Source organism: Thermoascus crustaceus (assembly GCF_041956765.1).
Source record: "Thermoascus crustaceus strain CBS 181.67 unplaced genomic scaffold VTN00scaffold_3, whole genome shotgun sequence".
In the NCBI taxonomy this organism is placed as follows: Eukaryota; Fungi; Ascomycota; class Eurotiomycetes; order Eurotiales; family Thermoascaceae; genus Thermoascus; species Thermoascus crustaceus.
In genome coordinates, this window is record NW_027192529.1 from 344,280 (window position 1) to 365,827 (window position 21,548).

General features: G+C 51.2%; 8 protein-coding genes across 8 annotated transcripts; 4 read left to right on the plus strand and 4 right to left on the minus strand.

The window, feature by feature from the left end:
* Positions 1 to 1,073: 1,073 nt before the first annotated feature.
* On the minus strand, positions 1,074 to 2,244 carry VTN00DRAFT_5315 (uncharacterized protein; the record flags this gene model as incomplete). Its single annotated transcript, XM_069431833.1, has 2 exons — positions 1,074 to 1,613; positions 1,969 to 2,244. 2 exons carry the CDS (start codon positions 2,242 to 2,244, stop codon positions 1,074 to 1,076), a joined length of 816 nt encoding a protein of 271 aa, XP_069287752.1.
* A 1,912-nt stretch (positions 2,245 to 4,156) lies between these two features.
* On the plus strand, positions 4,157 to 5,270 carry VTN00DRAFT_5316 (uncharacterized protein; the record flags this gene model as incomplete). Its single annotated transcript, XM_069431834.1, has 2 exons — positions 4,157 to 4,854; positions 4,940 to 5,270. The coding sequence occupies 2 exons, from the start codon at positions 4,157 to 4,159 to the stop codon at positions 5,268 to 5,270; spliced, it is 1,029 nt and encodes a 342-aa protein (XP_069287753.1).
* A 428-nt stretch (positions 5,271 to 5,698) lies between these two features.
* VTN00DRAFT_5317 (uncharacterized protein) lies at positions 5,699 to 7,091 on the minus strand (the record flags this gene model as incomplete). Its single annotated transcript, XM_069431835.1, has 4 exons — positions 5,699 to 6,282; positions 6,345 to 6,628; positions 6,700 to 6,766; positions 6,908 to 7,091. The coding sequence occupies 4 exons, from the start codon at positions 7,089 to 7,091 to the stop codon at positions 5,699 to 5,701; spliced, it is 1,119 nt and encodes a 372-aa protein (XP_069287754.1).
* Positions 7,092 to 7,917: 826 nt separating this feature from the next.
* On the minus strand, positions 7,918 to 11,672 carry VTN00DRAFT_5318 (uncharacterized protein; the record flags this gene model as incomplete). Its single annotated transcript, XM_069431836.1, has 4 exons — positions 7,918 to 8,499; positions 8,558 to 10,793; positions 10,849 to 11,291; positions 11,352 to 11,672. The coding sequence occupies 4 exons, from the start codon at positions 11,670 to 11,672 to the stop codon at positions 7,918 to 7,920; spliced, it is 3,582 nt and encodes a 1,193-aa protein (XP_069287755.1).
* Positions 11,673 to 12,458: 786 nt separating this feature from the next.
* Positions 12,459 to 13,379, plus strand: VTN00DRAFT_5319 (uncharacterized protein; the record flags this gene model as incomplete). The annotated part of the gene is made up of 2 exons (XM_069431837.1): positions 12,459 to 12,518; positions 12,576 to 13,379. The coding sequence occupies 2 exons, from the start codon at positions 12,459 to 12,461 to the stop codon at positions 13,377 to 13,379; spliced, it is 864 nt and encodes a 287-aa protein (XP_069287756.1).
* A 360-nt stretch (positions 13,380 to 13,739) lies between these two features.
* VTN00DRAFT_5320 (uncharacterized protein) lies at positions 13,740 to 14,564 on the plus strand (the record flags this gene model as incomplete). The annotated part of the gene is made up of 3 exons (XM_069431839.1): positions 13,740 to 13,824; positions 13,882 to 14,131; positions 14,225 to 14,564. 3 exons carry the CDS (start codon positions 13,740 to 13,742, stop codon positions 14,562 to 14,564), a joined length of 675 nt encoding a protein of 224 aa, XP_069287757.1.
* A 931-nt stretch (positions 14,565 to 15,495) lies between these two features.
* On the plus strand, positions 15,496 to 19,571 carry VTN00DRAFT_5321 (uncharacterized protein; the record flags this gene model as incomplete). The annotated part of the gene is made up of 7 exons (XM_069431840.1): positions 15,496 to 15,498; positions 15,571 to 15,804; positions 15,864 to 15,909; positions 15,966 to 16,448; positions 16,502 to 18,542; positions 18,594 to 19,117; positions 19,168 to 19,571. The coding sequence occupies 7 exons, from the start codon at positions 15,496 to 15,498 to the stop codon at positions 19,569 to 19,571; spliced, it is 3,735 nt and encodes a 1,244-aa protein (XP_069287758.1).
* Positions 19,572 to 20,141: 570 nt separating this feature from the next.
* On the minus strand, positions 20,142 to 20,670 carry VTN00DRAFT_5322 (uncharacterized protein; the record flags this gene model as incomplete). Its single annotated transcript, XM_069431841.1, has 2 exons — positions 20,142 to 20,339; positions 20,512 to 20,670. 2 exons carry the CDS (start codon positions 20,668 to 20,670, stop codon positions 20,142 to 20,144), a joined length of 357 nt encoding a protein of 118 aa, XP_069287759.1.
* Positions 20,671 to 21,548: the final 878 nt, after the last annotated feature.

Below are 21,548 nucleotides of genomic sequence, written 5' to 3' on the forward strand. Positions count from 1 at the left end.
ATGAACCTGCAGATTACATAGCTCGAACACCTGTTCCTTGTTTTCTCTTGGCTTTCGTCGGTATTAGACGCCCAGCTAATCTACCGAGATTTAAGGTTCTCTTCCGACGGGCGCTATCAAGTGTCGGATTGGGTCGATCCTAGCCTGATAAATGACGGTTATGGAGGGATTATCTGCTGTTTTATTCGTTACTTGCTGATGTATACTTCAGATAGATAACTAGGTAGGATGTAGTTTTGCCGCATGTGATAGAAGGGCTTTCTTCGACCCTAGCAAGGCTGGGAGTCGTATGTACGTATCTGCATAAGTCACCGTTACACACATCTCGGCACCCCATGGCTACAGGATCGCTGCAAGTAATATCTACAGCAGTATCTATTTAGATATAACTATCCCAACCCGAATCACTATGTGCCTAGATACTAAAATATGACATAACGTAGGTGGATGGCAGTGTTTGGTCTCAGCTACTTATCATTAGCCAACCCTTGAAATTCTCAAAATATAGAAATCCCAAACCCATATCAAATCAAAACCTAATATAATATTTCGACTAACTTCCTAGCATGGTGACAAATACGTCAGGTCATGCGCTGATCCCGTTGCCTTCAGGAAGACTGGATGCCTGAAGGCAGCTCGAATGCGAATAACAGACATGCAACTGCCCCCAAACAGATAGGCTTGGAAGATGACCTCTCCCATGGCCCCCACCTATTGTGTGCATTGAAAAAGGAAATATACAGACGAGCGTCCCTTTATCCTATAGCATACTCGATAGATGAGACTTCTAGTTCTGTGATAAGGGGTTTCTTGTCCTGAATGTCTTGATATTAATGCAAAGCATAGAGAAGAACTACAACACATATTTATCTAGGTTAAGATTCCTCTATCTGCTTATCTCCATGTCGACTGGATGCCGCAACGAAACGAAGAGCTGTACCTTGTGTAACATAATGAGATAACAGGTCCAGGCGCTGCCCAATTGAGCAATGCAATTTAAATTTGAAACACGACAAATTTCTGTATCTCCTCTCTTTTCCAGTTATGTAGCCCACAAAATGACTGTGAGCAATTTAAAAATTCACCGATGACCTCTCCAGGAGTTCCAAAGCCGTATCCATTCGTGGCCCCGAATAGTCGACACCCCATACCCTGAGCTGCCCACGGGAGTGCCGAGTAGTCAAAATGAATTTTTGACCTCCTAATCCCGGAACAATGGCGCTTTCCAAAAGTGCAGGGAATGCGACATAACGATCCTTTCTCGGGGACTCGACGAGTCTGAATAGATCAATGCCCTCGACGCTTGGACACTCGTGCCTTAAAGCATGAAGCACTGCCCGCCAGGTACCGCCCGATTCGATGTTGCAGAACCCAAGTGACACCGCGCGAAGGCTTTCCCGGAGTTGAAGGAGCAATCTCAGGATCGTTCCCTCCGTAGAGTGTACTTTGCAAAATCTGAGCTCCCGTAATTTGGGTAACGGCTGCATAGACGAGAGACGGACTAGCAGTTCGTCCCCAGGAGTTACATGGTCGGTATTCAAGGCCGGCTTCTGGAGACGGGGCGCGCGGATGAGCAACTCCATCGACCAGTCGAAAATATCTAATGTCAGAGACTGTTCCAGAGTGAGCTCTTCTAGATGGGCCCATGCGTCCCGAAACTCGGGGGTTCGACATTGTTCAAAGCACAGCCGCTTCGGAGTCACTTTCTTATTGCTGATGCTCCGTTCAGATAGTTGGCACAGAACGACTTTATGGGCAAGCAGGTCTCGCGAATAATGGCAAAAATGATTGTTATAAAATCAGTGGACCACAGGGCTTCCGTCTCAAGCATGTCTTCCCAATAGTCGCACAGAAGATGTGAAAAAATTGGCAGTTCACCAGCTTGTACAGAAGGATATCTCGCAGCGTTTGGACCGCTGGGGCTTGCAGTGGGGCTGATAGATGACCGGACGGATCTCGATCCCATACGAATCCTTGCCCAAGCTCATCCACCCCGTGGATGAACAATGTTCGGATATGCGGCCGAAATTGTTCATTCTCAGCGATGGCTTGGAGCTCTCGCAGACTCTCATGGGAAAGGTTTGTCTTGAAGGTCATAAAACGCGTGCGGCCGAAATAGTTGAAGGTGGCGCTGTTAAACCACCGACAGACCAGACGGAAAGAGAAGAGATCACGAGGTTCCAAGAAACTGGCAATGTGTTCAATAAGCTCGGCACTCAAGCTGCAAAAACCCGTCGATGACATTTTTCGGTCAGTAAACCAACCAAAGAATCGACTGCTGAGTTTCAAGCCCATCTTTGTGGTGGTTTTAGCGAGCATTTTATTGGGCCAGCTTTAGGGCGGACGACTGGGCGTGTCAATATTAAATGAGATTTAAAGATAGCGTGCTGTGGGGTTGGTAGGAAGTTGTACAGCTTTCTACAGTAGGCTGCCGAGATTTACGGGGTGCCGTCCACAGCAGTGATTCCAGTATATAGGAAGTAGGCACTTTAATCCCGACGTGATTTCGACTATATTGGAAAGGTACCTAGGTAGGTACTATTAAAAATTGTCATATGTAACAGACCCTAAGCGAAGCCATATGTGACACATCCTTATACATATATCCATGTACAGTATCCTTCGACGTATTAGTTAGGGTAAAATAATACAACCCTCCTGACTTACAACAATATCACACGAATACAGCATCCATCTCATTATAAACACCTTGGACCCTCTTCCACCGAAGATCCTTGGATGCTGTCAATTCCAATCGCATTGGATGGTGAAGCCTCGGGGCCTTTCTGGACGCGCTGTGACTGCCGCCTGACGTCTTCGCGCACAAGATGTTTCTCTTTTTCCAAGCCTTGATGTTCAACCACTTTCAGACCAGTCCCTCTCCTCGCATCGAGACAAACCGGTGCATATCCTCGCGGCGTGACGACTTTTAACGGTGTTAAGCCATTCAGTAACATCGTTCGAGTTTTCAATGAGTGGTCCTTGGATGAGCAGGAAAATGATAAGTGACAAACGGGTCCTGAGAAGAGATGGATTTTATCTCAGCAATTAGAACGATAAGAGCGACTGGACGCAGTACAAAACGTTTCAAGAGCGGGCATGGTGAGGGATGAGTAGCTCGTTTCCAGAATGAAAGAATCCTAGTACTCAAAATCAGCTCTTGGAAGTCTATTTTCTTAACCCACCCTGAACAAGCCCGTTCACATGGCTGGGAAAGTATTTATTAGCCAGAAGTATAGCATTATTGATTGCAAATAGACGTCATGGTCCCTTTCTCTAGCAAAGCGGTAGGTACCTAATTTTTGGTTGTTAGGATGTCTATCGTCGCCAGCTTGATGAAAGATCAACTTGGACCCTTATAAATACCTACGCTAGAAGGCTCGCGATCTTCGTAATTCTGTATTCCTATGTGCCACTGTGGGTTGTAGAAGCTAGTTGATTTGCAGGGGGTTAATCGCTGACCAGGCGACCGAGCCCTGGCCCTAGGCCCTAAGCCCTAGACTCGTCAGCCCCGGTCGAACCTCCACCCTCGAGGATCTACCCATCAGCGAGGAAGTAGGGACAAATAACTATTCAGAATTCCATCACAATAAGTATAATTCTGCACTTCTTTCGGGATGGACATTTCCGATTGCGACCATTCTGTTTAGATTTCTGACCCAGTGACGCTCTTAGCCTCAAAACCTGGAACTACGATGAGATGCGCATCATAATGGATATTTATTGCCGATAAAAGAGAAGACTATGAAATGGAAGTTTGTACAACAATCCGAAATTCAAACCTCCTTTGAATTGTTCTGACTAAGGATCTGCAATGCCACCGAAGACAAGGTGACTCTCGATATATTTAGCCAGCTATCCCAGTTCAGCCAGCTCGACTGCCATCCTGCATTCGGCAACCTTTCTACACTTCTTTCAATACGAGCCAATAGAAGGGAAATCAAGTCACCATGGACCTATTAAAACCGGTTTTCCAACCTTTAACACCAATTCTGATCGATACCTAGGTGGGTATGTGCATGCCTTGTCCTGTGTCTACGTTACATAATCCTGACATCAACCGTCCCCCTTCCCCCAGCTCAAAAAGCGCCCCCAGACGCCCCCCTCACCATGGAATTGAAGCTCCTTCCTATCCAATGCATAGACATAACCGAGGATGCAAGTCCTAGACATATCGTCCGTGGTCGAGGACGGGGTGAACAACCCATTCGGGGGCTCCCCCTTCCCATTGACCCCAGGCGACGTTGGCATCCTGCGATCTACGATCCTGCCCTCCTTCGGACTGCACTCGGGCCTCTCCATCGCCGCATATGTCGCCTCTCGAGCTACGGGTCGTGTTGAGCTCAAGGACTGGCTCTGGCCGTCCGCCCAGGTCATCAATGCCTGGTGGAGCGCTGTCGGACGCGTCATGTACTACAGCGATATCACCTTCAACGTTGCGTGGAATTCCCTTTCTTGGACGGAGAAGATGTTGCTCGGCGGCGTGACCGCGTGGGGACTGCGGCTGTTCTACCGGATCGCGTCGAGGAGCATCGCCAGGGGCAAGGACGATCCGAGATACGAGGGGGTGAAGAAGCAGCCGGGATTCTGGAACAAGACGTTCTTCACCCAGTTCCTCCCGGAGGCTGCGTTCCAGACGATTATCACTCTGCCCTTCACCGTTCCGTTCCGGCTCCTTCCTGCAACTGTATCCCTGCGGCCCGAGTCCGCGGGCCTGCTCCGCGCATTGGCCGTCGGACTGTTCAGCGCGGGATTCACGATGGAGGTTCTGGCGGATGTGCAGCTCGAATCTCACAGACAAGAGCGTGCTGATCTCTGCCGGGAGGGTGTCTGGAGCATCGTGCGGCATCCCAAGTAGGTTATGGCTCTGACAAGCCCTTTGATTCTTTATTATAAGTACGTTCGCATGTACCTAGTATACTGACCTCATAATTCTCAGCTACCTCGGTGACACCCTCGTCCACCTCTCCTTCCCACTCTTCTGCGCCTCCGGCCCCTTCCACCCAGCGACCCTTCTCGGCCCCCTGGCGAACTACATCTTCCTGCGCTACGTGGGCGGAGACAAGGAGAACGAAACCAGTCAGGAAAAGCGCTACAGGGCCGAAGATCCGCACAAGTTCGAGCAGCTGCAGGAGTGGCGCCGGACGAAGAACAGCTTCTGGCCCGGACTGAGCGAGCTGAAGAACCCGTGGACCTGGATCATCGTTGGAACGGGCGTTGTCGGTGCGCTGGTGGAGGAAACTGCGAGGGTTTGCTTCAATGCGTTCTGAAGCTGGGTCTGTCGGTTTTTTCTTTGAATTGAATCATAGAAGGATGGCATGAAGTGAAAAGTGTATGAGTGTGGGCATCTTGAGTTTATCAGAGCTACGATGAATGGTCATGTCAGACTAATGGTATCTACCTAATTGTGCCACAAGGCAGAAGACAATTGAATTTATAATCCAATGGGGCAATCTGCCTATTTGAAAACAAATATGTCCAACAACCTAAATTCGCAGGCCCACGTCTCGACTACGTGCCGTAACCCTGGCGTCTTCACACCGGGGGTAGCGCATTTCCCTATGACGTCATCGTCGAGGACTCCCTTCAAGGTACCTAGGGAGCATACCTATGCATACTTAAACAAATGATAGGCGATCAAACATTAGGAACCGGGAAGAGGGCTTATCGCGCATTCTCAAAACGAAGGGAGAAAAGATCAGTACCCCTTCCTCCTCTCAAAGACATTTATCAACTTCTCCCCCTTCTCCATCCGGCCAAGATTCACCTTCAACACATCCAGCGACCGCGGAATATACTCGATACCAAGCGAGCTGATATGCGGACTGAGCTGTAAGTTGGGTGCATCCCACAGCGGATGGTCCTTAGGCAGGGGCTCCGGATCCGTGACATCCAGCGCCGCCCCGCTCAGTTCTCCGGACTTGAGCGACACGATGAGCGCGTCCTGGTCGATGGTCTTGCCCCGGGAGATATTGGTCAGGTACGGCTTGCGTCCCGGGCGCGTGCAGTGCGATGAGAGGATGGAGTATTCCTCGGCACCCAGGAGGTGAGTCGTCTGTGGGGTGAGCGGCAGGCAGATTACGAGGTGGTCCAGATCGAGGGAGAGAAAGGAGTGGAGGGCCGCTTTGCTGTGTCCGTGGTGCCAGGAGACAGGAAGTGTGCCCTCCGGGTCTCCTGTACCGGGAACGATGTACCCCGTATCGCGACGCGATTTGGGCGTGTGACGGGGCGAGGCAGTGTATGCGTAAACAGTCATGCCCATAGCAACGGCGACTCGTGCAACTGTATAGATAGATGTCAATGACGAAAGAGAAATCACCCAAGGTAAAAAGAATAAGACCTACTTTGCCGTCCTATACTTCCATAACCGAGGATACCAACTCTCTTTCCTACATGATCTTGCAACGATCCCAGAAATTCCCTGGTCTCAGTCCACTTGTGTCGCTTCTGGGCCTCGTAAGTCAAATTGTACCTCCTCCAGGCGACGAGCCAGTTCATGACCGTCCATTCTGCCATAGGAGGGCCGTGAATTCCAGAGCTCGTGGTGATCGTAATGTCGGTATCCGTAATAATTGGATGGTCTATGATGTGGTCGGCGCCTGCGGTGAGCAGATGAAGGAGCTCAAGTCTGGAGAAAAAGATAACTCTCAACGAGACGGTCTCAAGCAACGAAAGGCACGAGAATCAGTGTGTGCATACCTCGGGACATCTTTAGGGTTGGGTATATTCCATGTTGTAGCAAGGATAGTTGCTTTCTCCCAAAGCTCTACACAGCAGATCTTATCAGCACCATTGATCGAGTTAATAGCAACACTTTGGAGACTCCCCAAAAGTTTCAACCAGGAGTTGACACAGCATGATTTGAAAATTTTAGGAGATAAAAAAATAAAAATAAAACAATCCCAACCTTTTGGAACCCGAAACCCGGCATGAGTCCGATCACCAGCAGGACCAGGCTCAGGTTGCGGCTGATAGAAGGTGACCTCGATATCCGGGAATGATTTCCGAAGGTCCTGTATCACAGCTGTCGGCTCGTCGTAAGGCATCACAATGAGCAAGTGCTTTTTCTTTGCAAGCGGTGCTTCTCCCATCTTTTCTTTTTTTGTTCCTTTCAGACAAGCACTCGAAGCCTTCCTACAATTCCTTTTGTTTATGAAGAGGGATACAGATCCAAGATATATGTAGTCGTAACACCTGATCAAATGGTCGGTTCAAGATGTGTCTCCTGTCTGTAGGCGCAACAGAATACCAGAATCAATGCTGCAATTAAAGATAAATAAGTAAATTGATAATGGTAGGAATTCCCAAAGGTTCTTCTTGAGGGTAAGAGAACACAGTACAAACTGCACCGCACGTGCCGAGTACCTGCGATCCGTTATCAGTCAACTTTGCCGCGGAAATGGAGATGCAGGGCTATTAATGGTATGATTAGTCAATTATCCTATGTTGATCGGATATTAATAGTTAGATGATAGGACATTATGGAACGCCTGAAGAAACTCCAGGGGGTTGGAACCCGGCTCAATTTGTCATCACAACGTCGCGATGTGAGCGTCGTCACGTGCGTCCATCCATAGGGCTTATCGTCGGGCTAAACTGCTGCGAGGGGAAGAGATAATGCGGGTACTATGCTCCTGGTGAGATATGGCACAGATTCAATAGCCGTGATGAATGGCTGGACTGCAGCAAAGCAAAGAACATAAGGTCATAAGTCATCAACTCCATTTTGACTAGAAAGACACTACCTAGGTACAAAACGCCCTCATCCGATTCCCGTAAGTTCGCCCGGCCATAACTAGGCTGTACAAGAAGAAGAATAAACCAAGGTAAGAGATATATAAGAAACCAACCCTAAGTCCCCAAAACGGAAAATCGACAATCAAGACGCAAGATATGCCGGCGTAACAACCCTCGAAGCTAGCCTGAGCCTCCCAACGACTTTAGCCTCTCTCTTAACGCTTCCACTTCCCTTTCGTGTTTCGAGTCCATGTTCCCTGATTGTCCTTGTTCCTGGTCGGGCTTCAGGGATATGGAGACATACTCCCCATCACCTCCCTGGGCACCGACAGTTACCCACACGAACTTGCCTCCGTTTCCTCCAGCGGACGGACGTTCTTGGGGCCCTTCCCAGAAGATTTCGGAGGTATGGCTATTGCCTTCATTAGACGTTTGTGGCCGGCCTCCCAGTCGTCCAAATTGGATCCAGCCTTTCAAGACGTCTTTCACAAATTCAATTTTCTGCACGAACGAGTTTGCATCGAGGACTTCACGAAGTCTTTCATCTGCGGAGCTGGAGGGAGGCGAGCCTGCAATAGCAAGGAAACTTGCCGCCTCGTCCGAGGCCACAGCGCGGGTATCAAAGCCAGAGGGATGCATCCTGCCTTTGGCAGCGAGGTAACGAGCCGCGGAAGGGGATAAATGGTAGAAGTCTATCCAAGGGGATGAGTTTCGGGTTCTTCCATGGGAGATGACGAGCTTTGTATGGTCAGGGAAGTTGAACTAAAGCGCGGTTCGTTAACAACTTTGCTCCCAATATGCCAACAGTAAAATGGCTTACCTGGAAGGCACCATCCCCGAATCCCCAAACGCCGACATTTCCCAGCCGCTGATAGAACTTGACATAGTGACCGGCGCTGCTCGTTGGCAGCATGTCGTCGTCCAGAGACCCTTCATCACCATGTCTGCCTAAAGAACCTATCATGTACTTTCCGAACTGGTCTACAAGCTTGACCCGCTTGACTTTCTCCGCCTCACATTTTGCACACTCAATGCCAGCGTCCATACGAACCCTCACTCCAGGTCCTCCGGAGCCGCTGCTTGAACTTCTAACCTCGAACACTGTGGGCTGTACCATTACCCTTCGGATACCACGACTATGCATAGGGCCATCGTCACAGTTTTCGTAGAATTCCACGGGCTTGCCGTTTCGGGGAACTAGCTGATCAGCCTCAGAGTAGGTATACCCATCACGTTTTTCAAGGCAGCGCGCCTTGCGACGGATGTGTCTCTCACCGTCCCTCACCACGACGCCACTTGCCGGTTGGCCGTTCTCAGCCTTGAAAACACATCCCACGCTCCCATCATCTAGTACGTATCCGATTCCATACCGATTGGTATAGTCAACCCACTTGATGACATAGGCATGGGGCGCTCTTCTGGCTGGCGGCTGGTGGCGGCGGCGAGTGGTGTGATAAGGCATCAAGTTGGTGAGCAGGAGTCTCATATCTTTAAGCACATCCCCAGGTGAGGATCCTTGCAAAAGTTCAACTTTTTCATCAGGATGGATAAGCGGACTAAGACCAAGGGTTGAGCGCGGCTTGTTTCCTGACGAAACTGTCTTGCTACGAACAATCCTCTGAGGATTTTCGTCCACGGTTTCTGACGGTCCCCGCGTCTCTACTGATGGCTTCCCGCGTGGAATGGGCTCTTCCACACTTCCTGACGGTCGTCGGTTCTCTATTGATAGTTTCCCGCGTGAGACAGGCTCTTCCACGTTCCCTTGGGGTTGCCAATTCTCTGCCGACGGCTTCCTGCGTGGGGCCGGCATTCCGTTCTCCTTTTCCCTGGATGGAACTCTTGCTTCCACTTTTGGCGCAGACGGTCGACGTTGATACTGCTCCCTATTATCTGGAGGCGGGCGTGCCGGCATCGGCTCGACTTCATCGCGCACATCAGACGGCACAGGAGCAGGAGGCATCTCCTGATTGGCTGCTTCACGCTGTCTCCTCGATTGCGAGCGAGTCTTCCCAACCATTAGCCCTGTTTGAACACTGTTCGACGTAGGCATCGGTCCGGCCACAATCCTATCTAAATCACGGAGAGTCGCCGAATACGACGGGGGAACACCGCGCCGTGGGCGAATAGGCCGCTCGGCCAAACCCCCTGGAGGCGGTGCAGCAGCAGGAGGTACTTCGGGATCTGGTCGTATCATCGCTTCAGGTGGTCGAGCTCCTGTAGGCGGGCCTCGGGGTGCCGAGACCTTTCTAGTAGGGGCACGAGATGGTAGAGCTTGCTGGCGGAGCATTGCCGCGTGACTTTGCGGCTGCGTCTCCATTCGCCGCATCTGTGCAGCAGCAAGAGCAGCCTGTGTCCTGGCTAGAGATGCTGGGTCGTTTCTCAGGGATCCGTTTGGCATATCCGAATCATAGATGTCATCTGGAATAGTTTCAAGACTGTCTTCACGGGCAGTCACCTTGCCAACACTCCAGTCTCCATCGGGATAATGAGGGTACTTGTAGACAAAGCCATCCGGTAAAGGAATTACCGGCTGGAGTCCCCTCTCATCCTCCACAATGCACTCAGAGTAAGCGGACTTTGAGGAGTTCTTGCCCGCAGCCTTGCGCACTGATCCATCGGGTTTTCTGCCTACGCCGCATTCGGCAAAGAACTGGTCCTTGCAGAACAGATAACGCTGCTCTGGATTGCTGATGTGCGCGGCTTTCTCCATATACTTCTCATCGTAGTCTAAGCTGTGGCCCGTGGCCATGCAATCTCCACGTGGGTCTTCTGACTTCAGCCAAACAGGCCTGTTGAAACGGCAGTCCGGATCCAGCTTCCGCGGGATACAACCGTTATACATGTTGAAGAAGTCATGCTCGACGATCTGGTCAGCCTCAGGCCGCTCGTCTTCCGACAAACTGAGACACCAGCTGACCAAAGTCTTGGCTTCTGTCGGTATGTAATTTCCGCACTCTGACTCCTTAGGCCAGACGTAGCTCAGATTCCTGACCTTCCTGTAGATTTCCTCCTGGGTCTTCGATTGAAAGGGAGGATACCCGGCGAGCATTGCAAAACTGGGGTTTTGGTAAGTGTGCTGGCCGTCGAAGCATATACATGACAAGGACTCACCATATCACACCCAATGACCAGATATCTACTTTCTGTGTGTGTCCGCCCTTGCTTTTATCGAGCACTTCCGGAGCAATATAGTTGGGTGTGCCGCACAGAGTCCTCCTTCGCTTCTCGTCCTTTTCCGTGACGATGATCGCTGCCAACCCGAAATCGCCGACTTTGATATCCATATTGTGGTCCAGGAACAGATTGCCCATCTTTAAGTCCCGGTGCGCCACATTCCGCTTATGCATATATTTAACCGCTCCGCAAAGCTGGATCATGAACCGCCTCACTTCGGGTAGACTCAGACATTTTCGCTTCCTGACCATGTCCATGACGGATCCGTTCGGGCAAAGCTCCAGAACGACGTAGGTATTCCTATCGAAGGCGAACGCGCGATGGAATTGGACGATATTCGGATGTCGCATCTTCGAATGGATTTGGAGCTCTGTTCGAAACTAAAGATTCGGTCAATTTTTCGTTTCCCATTCGCATTCTGGAGACGCTCCGGACCGAACCTTCTCTTCCATTTTCCTCTGATTCATTTCCGATTTCACCACCTTCATTGCAAATATACGGCCGTTGCGCAGCAACTTCCCTTCGTAGCAGACAGCAAAGCCACCCTTTCCGAGGAAAGGACCGGTCGCGTATCTCTCCCCATCTTCACCTGGTTCCGTGACAACGGGTGGAGGCGGTCGCGCATGGTGTGGATGATGCTTGGGCGGTGCTGCCTTTTGGGCAGCTGCGGCAGGAGCCGCATCCCGCTCGGGCTTTGGTCGATTCACGTTGGCTTTTGGTTTGACCGGAACGTTCGTGGATCGCGGGGACAATGCTTCCATCTCTCCCTCGAGAAGGCCCGGTCAGGTCTTCGACTCGTTCTCAAAGTATTGCGATTTGTTCTGAACCCGTGCGAACGTTCATCGAATCAAGAAATGCAGTGCAAAGCAGTCGTAACAGTCGTAAATTATTTCAGCGCAAAGCAGGATATATCGAAAGGAATGGTATCACAAAGAGCGCAGGTTTGAGTCCTTACTCCTGTTGTGATGATCAGTTTCAGAAAGTCCACGGCCAAGGGATCAAGAACCAAAAAGTGCCCCTAAGATGAAAAAGAAACTAAAGCGGCAACAGGCATGCTTACCAAATGCAGTGCCCGTAATAAAGAACTACACATAAACACCAACACCAAACCCCGTGGTGCTACGAGAACTCTGCGCAACCTTGCAGTGGGCGTGTGGAGAGAATATGCTCCGTAGGAATAATTGGTGGCTGGCAGTCGTTTGCTGTAACAGGAAATGAATAAACACGGGGTCCGGCGCCGGAACAACAAGACTCACCGCTTACATCATCCAGCACGGGTGCCGGTGGAGTCGTCACTAGGAACGCGGCGGAGCTGCTAAGATTAGGCTTTCGATGCCTTACGGTGACTTCGGATAGAGGGAAGGCTGAGTTCTGTGTGGACATTAATATATGTGTGATCCAGAGCCTGCAGCGCCTTAGGCTGCATTCCATGGAGAATTACCCCTCCTAAATCCTCCGGGTTTTCCCTGAGAGTTCTCATTTCTCACTCGCGACCCCGCCAAGCGAACTAAACAGACGATCAAGATACCTACATCGCATATCCCACCATGTCAATCACCTTGAAACTCTCCTCTCTGCTTATCCGCACCCTCTCAAAACCTATTGCCGTATGTCCTGACCTACTACACCGTGGGAAGTGAGACACACATGCTGACCGTGTGAAGAATCAAATCAAAGCACAAGCCCGCGAACATGAACGCTTCCGGCGTATCTGCGTCTCCTTCGCGCAGTCTCTCCATAGACTGGACATGCGGATGCGATTAGGCCTCCTTCGAGACACCGCGGCTGCCGAGAAGCGAGCCGCAAAGCGAGCTGCAGAAGCTGAGGCGAAGAAGCACCAGCCCACCGTCCCGACCGTGAAAACCGAAGCTGAGACCAAAGCGGAAGAAGCGGCAGCTGCGAAAGCAAAAGAGGCGGCGATGGAGGCTGCGAAACCAGCGCCGCCCGTACCGCATATCCGACCGCTGTCGGAGGCAAAAGCCATCGATTCCGGAGCCAACTTCATCAGCGAGGCGTTCCTGTTTATGGTGGCTGGTGGATTGATAGTCTTCGAGTCATGGAGATCGAGACGGAAGGAGACAAGTCGAAGGGAAGATGTAGAGGGGCGATTGGTCGAGCTGGAGCAGTCTGAGAAAGCTGCCCGGAGGGCCTTGGTTGCTTTGGAGAAGGAGCTCCTGGAACTCAAGTCCAAGACCCATGAGGGCAACTCGAAATCCGATCAGAGGATCATACCACGCGAAGTGTGGGAGTTAGAGCAGAAAGAGGAAGAGGAGGAAGCGAGGGCGAATGGCTGGCGGGCGCGCCTGTCATCAATTTTCTCATTCGGTAAGGAGGGCCAAAAGCCCCAGGCTCAACAACCTGCTCCCAAGGAAGCTCAAGAGCCGCAGTACTCACAGGACAAGTCAACGCTGGGTTCATGGATACAATCAGTCTTTGGGACAGCCAAACCAGAATCTAAGAGCGAATAAAATACCCGAAGACCCCTTCACGGATTTCCAGGGTTGCTCGATGACACGAATCTAGACCATTTCTTTGATCGAGCATAGACAATTTTCTTTTCCCTCTAGATACCCCTCTTCATGCTTATGGGAAGGTGCATATCATTGTTGACGATGTTTTTATGGTTTGGTTGTTCGAGGTGTCGATTTTGTTCTCTTGCATATACTGGACCATGGCAGCTGCATCTCACGACATGAACCATGTGAACTGATCCCCTCTCTCCACTTCCTTGTTTCTTCATCGCTGTATATACATACATCGCAAGCCCTAGATCATAGAGATAGGGATATTTAAAATCAAGCGTGACTTTACTAGCCTTCAGGATTACGATGTTCTGCTCTTCCCTACGAAATCGTCCCGTGTGGAGGGTGCTTGGGCCGATTCTAACATCGGGGCCGGAGATGAGCCTTCGAGGTCTCTACTCATCCTTGTTCTACTTGTATCGAATATCTTGTTGACAATCTTCTGCAGAGTCTCGCCTCGAGACCCATGACTTCGTCTTTGAAATACCTAGTAGTCGACGCCAGCAACAGCTTCGCGTGATCCTTCTCACACCTTCATCCCAGCCTCCCAATGGACAGGATACAACCACCAGATTGGAGCAGTTCTCCACCTCTACAGGTGGTCGAGGCATCGCCATTGCATTCCTCCTCTCCGAAGAAGCATTCACCAGCGCGAGTGGGAGATGCATTCTGGATGGACTCGTGGATGCCCAAGCGCTGTACGTACAGTACACATGCAGACACGCAATCGCCATCCAGTATCCTCATCCATTATCCACTGAATGAGACTGACAGATATATATATCATCCAGTCTCTTAGACACCCTACCCATCTCCATTCCAATCATCCCGATCCAAGACTCCGCTGCCTTCCTCCCCTCCATGCAAGAGTACATCAACGGCCTCGCGAATACACCCCAACCGAACCCCTCTCCATCGCTCCCCACATCACTGCTGGCTCACACTACGTCTGCTCCGTACCATCTTCTTTCGGAGACGGACACCAATATCCTGAGCGACCTGTTCCCATCGTTGCCCGCGTTGAGTCGTGCCGTCAGGACACGGAAGGGACGGGCCCTAGTGATGGATCACTTTGATGCAGAAACGGCGAGGAGGATTCTGGAGTTCTGGGAAGGGGATCAGGGTCCGTGAGTAACTCGGTACACAGTAAGCATTGTTTAAAGTGGTCTCGAATCTTTGAGAAGCTTTGAGTTTAGTCTATCTGCGCATGGTCCTCAGGGGTATGGTGTATAGGGATCTGCATGAATTTATAGCCGTGTACGGAGTGTATATTTTGTCGGTACTCCGCCCGCATCCCGAAAAAATCCCAGTCTTTTCTAATGCTTAAAGTTTAGGGGAAACGGTATCCGTGTGTGGGCTGGTCTGCAAATGGTCTGTTCTAGAATAAGATAGTCTCGATTTGAAGACATATAATTATCCCGCTAGGTCGCGTGAGATTTAGTACGGCTCCCTTTTGTGCCCAACGTTCTCCCTGTGTGATGAACGTGTTTCCCTCTCCGCAACCAGAATACACTGGACTCAATTAGCTTCGAGAGATCTTAAAAAATGATTACACAAGATGAACTTCACCTTGTCACGGTAAAGGCAACAACACCTTGCCACTGTTCATATCTATGGCCAAGGCAGCAGAAAAAGTCTTCTAGGCCAGGAACAGCCGAGCAAGCCGGGGCCAGTCCGAGGGAGCGCGCGGCGCCGTGAACCAGGGAAGCCCGGCGAGATTGCGCGTTTTGCCTGCCCAAGCCCCCCGGAGCCACACCGATGTGGCGCAGCCGCCCGCCGCATGCTGCATCATGAGTCTGGGCATGAGCCCGACGGTGAAGCCGGAAGCTGTAGTTTCGCTCATCCTCTCGCTTTCACATCAGGTCCTTCTCCTATCTTGCTGCTCGGGCATTCTTTTTTTTGGTGCCGCCTGACGCCTGGTAGGAGACTTTCATGAACAGCTCTTTTTTGTCTACAGGCGTGTTCTTGTCTTCTCCTGGTTGCGGTGCATTCAGGAGATAACAGCGTGGAACTGATAGGTCAGATCTGGCAGTGAGTTTGCGCCTGGGCGTGTTAATGAAAGATGGTGAGTTCACCCAAACCCCCGCGCCTGTGGCATTATGAGAGCACTGTTACTAATTGCGCACTTTGTGTTTAGGGTCAATCTCGACGCCCTGCTGGTGGTGAGAAGAAGGGTCGCTTCGGTCGCTCCAAAGGAACGGCCGATGTTGGCGACGGCCGCGGCGGGGGGAAACCCCAGGTCAAGAAGGCTGTCTTCGAGTCCACCAAGAAGAAGGAGATTGGTGTCTCGGATCTGACACTGCTCAGCAAGGTCTCGAACGAGGCCATCAACGACAACTTGAAAATCCGCTTCGAACATGGCGAGATCTATGTAGGTGGTCGCGGGATATGCGCTGTTGTCAGGAATCCAGGCTCACTCAACTCCGACAGACATATATCGGCCATGTGCTGGTCTCTGTCAACCCGTTCCGAGACTGTGAGTGCTTCTGAACCCCCATATCCGGATGCAGCTCGTCGCTGACCCCGTCGCAGTGGGCATCTACACCGACCAAGTCCTCGAGTCATACCGCGGGAAGAACCGTCTCGAAGTCCCTCCTCACGTCTTCGCGGTGGCAGAGTCGGGCTACTACAACATGAAAGCATACAAGGAGAACCAATGTGTGATCATCTCCGGCGAGTCGGGTGCCGGCAAAACGGAAGCCGCAAAGCGAATCATGCAGTATATCGCGAGCGTCTCGGGAGGGAGCGACTCGTCCATCCAGCAGACGAAGGACATGGTGTTGGCCACCAACCCGCTTCTTGAATCTTTTGGAAATGCGAAAACGTTGCGGAACAACAACTCGTCGCGTTTCGGAAAGTATCTGGAGCTGGAGTTCAACGCCAACGGTGAACCCATTGGTGCGAACATCACGAACTACTTGCTCGAGAAATCGAGAGTAGTCAGCCAGATTACGAACGAGCGGAACTTCCACATCTTTTACCAGTTCACGAAGGCTGCGCCGCAAGAGTATAGAGGTAAGCGGGCCTGGTCCTTTTTGCAGCCCGATGGAGGCTAATTTCGCAACCAGACAGCTTCGGTGTCCAGCAACCACAGTCTTATATCTACACGAGTAGATCGAAATGTTTCGATGTTCCTGGCGTTGATGATGCTGCGGATTTCAAAGATACCCTAGAAGCGATGAGAATCATTGGTATGAGCCAGGCTGAACAGGACAACGTCTTCCGCATGCTGGCCGCTATTTTGTGGCTTGGAAATATCCAGTTTGTCGAGGATGACTCGTCCAACGCGTCGATCACGGACCAGTCCGTCGTCGACTTCGTCGCCTACCTCCTCGAGGTCGATCCTGCGCAGGTGAACAAGGCGCTCACTTTGCGTATCATGGAGACCGCTCGCGGAGGTCGCAGAGGCTCTGTCTACGAGGTCCCGCTGAACACTGTCCAAGCCACCGCCGTCCGGGACGCTCTTGCCAAGGCTATCTACTTCAATCTCTTCGATTGGATTGTTGAGCGTGTCAACAATTCTTTGACGGCACGAGGAGCTGTTGCGAATTCCATTGGTATCCTTGATATCTATGGGTTTGAAATCTTCGAGAGAAACTCTTTTGAGCAGCTCTGTATCAACTATGTCAACGAGAAGCTTCAACAAATTTTCATTCAGTTGACTTTGAAAACGGAGCAGGAGGAGTATGCTCGTGAGCAGATCAAGTGGACGCCCATCACCTACTTTGACAACAAGGTCGTCTGCTCGTTGATCGAGGACAAGCGGCCACCTGGTGTGTTCGCCGCGCTGAACGATGCTTGTGCGACTGCCCATGCCGATTCTGCTGCCGCGGATCAGACATTCGTGGGAAGACTCAACTTCCTTTCTTCGAACCCGAACTTCGAAAGTCGCCAGGGCCAGTTTATCATCAAGCACTATGCCGGAGATGTCAGCTACGCCGTCGAAGGCATGACTGACAAGAACAAGGATCAACTGTTGAAGGATCTGCTCAACCTTGTTGGATCCAGCTCAAACAGCTTCATCCACACACTCTTCCCCAACCAGGTCAACCAGGATGACAAGAGACGCCCGCCTACTGCTGGCGATAAGATCAAGGCTTCGGCAAACGACCTGGTGGCGACGTTGATGAAGGCTCAGCCATCCTACATCCGTACCATCAAGCCGAACGAGAACAAATCTCCAAAGGAGTACAACGAAGCCAACGTCCTGCATCAGATCAAGTATCTTGGTCTTCAGGAGAACGTGCGTATCCGTCGTGCAGGGTTTGCATACCGTCAAACCTTCGATAAATTCGTGGAGCGCTTCTACCTGCTATCGCCAAAGACGTCGTACGCGGGTGACTACACCTGGACTGGCGATGCGGAGTCTGGTGCCCGGCAGATCTTGAAGGACACCGGTATACCCGCCGAAGAATACCAGATGGGTGTTACCAAGGCCTTTATCAAGACGCCCGAGACGCTGTTCGCCCTGGAACACATGCGAGACCGCTACTGGCACAACATGGCTATCAGGATCCAGCGTGCCTGGCGAAACTACCTTCGGTATCGTGCTGAATGTGCCACTCGCATTCAACGTTTCTGGCGTCGTACCACTGGTGGTCTTGAGTACATCAAGCTGCGTGACCAGGGTCACCAGATTCTGCAAGGCAAGAAGGAACGCAGACGAATGAGTCTCCTGGGATCTCGCAGATTCATGGGTGATTACATTGGTGTTGGCAACGACGGCGGTCCCGGAGAGATGATCCGCAATGGCGCTGGCATTGGAGGATCGGATCCCATTCTGTTCTCCTCCCGCTGCGAGATCCTGGTTTCTAAATTTGGTCGTTCGAGCAAGCCATCGCCGCGTATTCTGGTTTTGACAAGCAGGCACGTCTACATCGTGGTGCAGAACATCGTCAACAACCAGTTGGTCATCTCGTCGGAGCGTACGATCCCCGTCGGCGCAATCAAAACCGTCAGCACGTCCAATCTCAAAGATGACTGGTTTTCCATTGTCGTTGGTTCTCCGCAGGAGCCCGATCCGCTCATCAGCTGCGTTTTCAAGACCGAGTTCTTCACTCACCTTACCAACGCCTTGCGCGGCCAGTTGAATCTGAAGATCGGAGAGACGTAAGTGCTATTAATGTCTTCATATCAGATGCAGTGCTTATAAAGGTACAGGATCGAGTACAACAAGAAACCGGGCAAGATGGCAACCGTTAAAGCTGTCAAGGATCCTGCCGTTCCCCGTGATGACATTTATAAGAGCGGTACGATCCACACTGGGCCGGGTGAGCCGCCGAACTCGGTCTCGAAGCCAACGCCAAAACCGAAGCAAGTCGCTGCAAGACCGGTGACGAAAGGCAAGCTGCTGCGTCCAGGTGGGCCAGGAGGCGGTCCGTCGAAGCTACGGCCAACCCCAGCACCGGCTGCAAGACCTACACCTCAGTCTACTCCGCAGCCAGCTGCTCCCGCACAGCCAAGGGTCGTCCCCCAACCTGTCGCTGCAGCTGCGGCCTCTCATACCCGGACCGCGTCGACAGCTTCTACGCGGTCTAATAAGGCGCCGCCGCCTCCACCTCCTGCCGCTCCCCCAGCTGCGAAGAAGACTGCCAAGGTTCTGTATGACTTCACCAGCGACCGCTCCAACGAGCTTTCAATACGTGCTGGCGAGATCGTCCAGATCGTGTCTAAGGAAGGCAATGGTATGTATCCCCTCTGTCTCCTACAGTTATCAACGACTAATCAGTTACAGGCTGGTGGTTATGTATGAATATGACAACCTCTGTCCAAGGCTGGGCTCCAGAGGCCTACCTTGAGGAGCAAGCTGCACCTGCTGCGCCTGCTCCCAAGCCTGCACCTCCTCCTCCACCTACAGCACCGAAAACGAATGGCGCAGCAGCTGCGGCCGCTGCCGCAAAGGCCAAGCCGACACCGCCAGCTCCTCCAGCGAAGAGACCCATCGGGCGGAAGCCCGCTCCCCCGCCTGCCCCTCGTGACAGCGCCGTCAGCATGAACTCGCACGATTCCTCCGGAGGTAGCGGACGCGGTACGCCAAACAGTTCTTCGAACGCGAGCCTCGCCGGTGGTCTCGCAGAGGCCTTGAGAGCTCGCCAGAGCGCTATGCATGGGAAGGACGATGACGACGATGACTGGTGAAATCGATCGCACCACTCTGGTTCGAAATGGAAAGGTGATACCGTGTTGTAATTTCTCTCTTGCATTTGTTGATAAAACGTTTAACTTAGCGGTTCCCTTTTCCTCCTCTTTCCCTGTGACATTTTCATCTGGAGGAATTTCTTTCTCTGCTTTTTACGAATCGTCATGCCTGAGCTGGGTTGTCGATGTGGTTATATTGTTCAGGCGGTCGTCATCCATCCATACCCAGAGCGTTTGGCTTTCCTTTGTTCTATTTTTTCCGTTTTAATCACTGAGGTACTGTACACGGCCATACCCTATGTACTGTACTGTGCTTGTCTTTCTATCCTATTTCTTTTTCTTCATCTTGCACATCCTTCTTGGGAGTTGAGTCTCTTGTCTCCTTTTTTTTAAGCATTGCGAAGGTTTGGTAGATGGGGGTAGGATAGAGAGGCCTGTCAGAGAGCCTGCCTGTTCTTTGGCGCAGGGCTATTGTGGGCCGTGATTTGGTTTGGTAGATAGAAAATTGAAGAATTTGGTAAAATGTGTAAGAACTCATCGGCTATCAAAAGTAGTGTATATCGAGCGCCCTTAGTTAACAGGTTTCGAATCAGGTAGGACATCCTCCACCACCCCATCAGGAATGAAATCTATCGCAAACCACGTCCCCCAAAGAGCAAGACCCGCGTCTGACCCTAGCATCCGCTCCGAAACCAGATCCTGCGTCGAGAAAAAGAACACCCCATTCCGGTACAACCCCTTGCACCGTGCCTCTCCGCCGCCACTGCCCTGTCGCCGGATCGTAGACATTAGGATTGCCCTTCCTCCTCAAAGCTTCACGGAGCACAGACACAAAATCTCCGAACGGCGAGACGAACGAGGTTGGCTCGCGCTGGCGCCAGTCGAGATGTTTCGCGAGTTGCGGGACCGTGATGCGGTGGCATTAGCGCATGCAGTAGACGTTGATGTCGCCGGATTGGATCCCATATCCGGGGATGTAGGGGGTTTGGGAGAGGTTCTCGTCGTAGACGTGGAAGAAGCGGAGGTTGGCCTCCGTGGAGGGGTTGTATGGGTAGGGGAGGAAGTCGGGGATGGTGGTGGTGGTGGAGGTATTATCCATCGTTACCGGATTATATAGTTAGTAGAAGGACAGGAGGATAGGAGGTAGGTTAGGTAAGTAGTTTAGCTTTGTTTGTATTTGTATTCGTATTTGAAAAGCAAGTGGTACTTTTCTTTTCTTTTCTTGATGGAAGGTGTTGTTTTTTAAGTACTGTAGGTACTGGTGTCTAAAGTGTCAGCTGAGCTCTTTGACATGGCATAAATGAATGGATGCAGGCATGCATGCATGGACGAGGGGCGGACGAGATAGCTAAGTTCAAGTCACAAAACAAAAGAAAAAAATCTTTTTACAGGGGTGGTATTGTCCAAGGTATTAGGATGCTGTAGTCCTAGAACCTGCCTTCACAGTCTCCAGTTCTTGAGTCTGCAAAACTCTCTCTCTTCTGTGTTCTCTCGATAGCAAAGTTCAAGGTTGCCACTAGGGCCAGTTACTAAGTGACTTTATGGTCTAATAGATAGGTAATTGTACTTTATTATTAGAAAGGTACAAAATCGATAAGACAGCAGATTTTCAAACTCACCATTGTACTTAAAAAAAAAAAAGAATCGATGCACTTGGATATCAGTAACTGCCAGCGTAATAGCAAACAAAAGTTTCGGCATCCCGGACCAAACGCTTAAATCAAAAAATCGCCTTTATATCATCTCACTAATGCTGTTCTACCTCTTTCTTCCAGTACGCTAAAGCCATGACATGGCATCTTACTCCGTCATAAATGACGGTGCTATATAGCGCCAGATGATCGTGGTCAAAAAGGATCAGTTAGACGAGCGCGAATAGGGACGCGTCTGTATCCTAGATTCCCCCCAGACTGCAGAGGGGACACTGGGGAATACACCAAAAATTGACAATGGACTACAATTCCAAAATCATCCTTT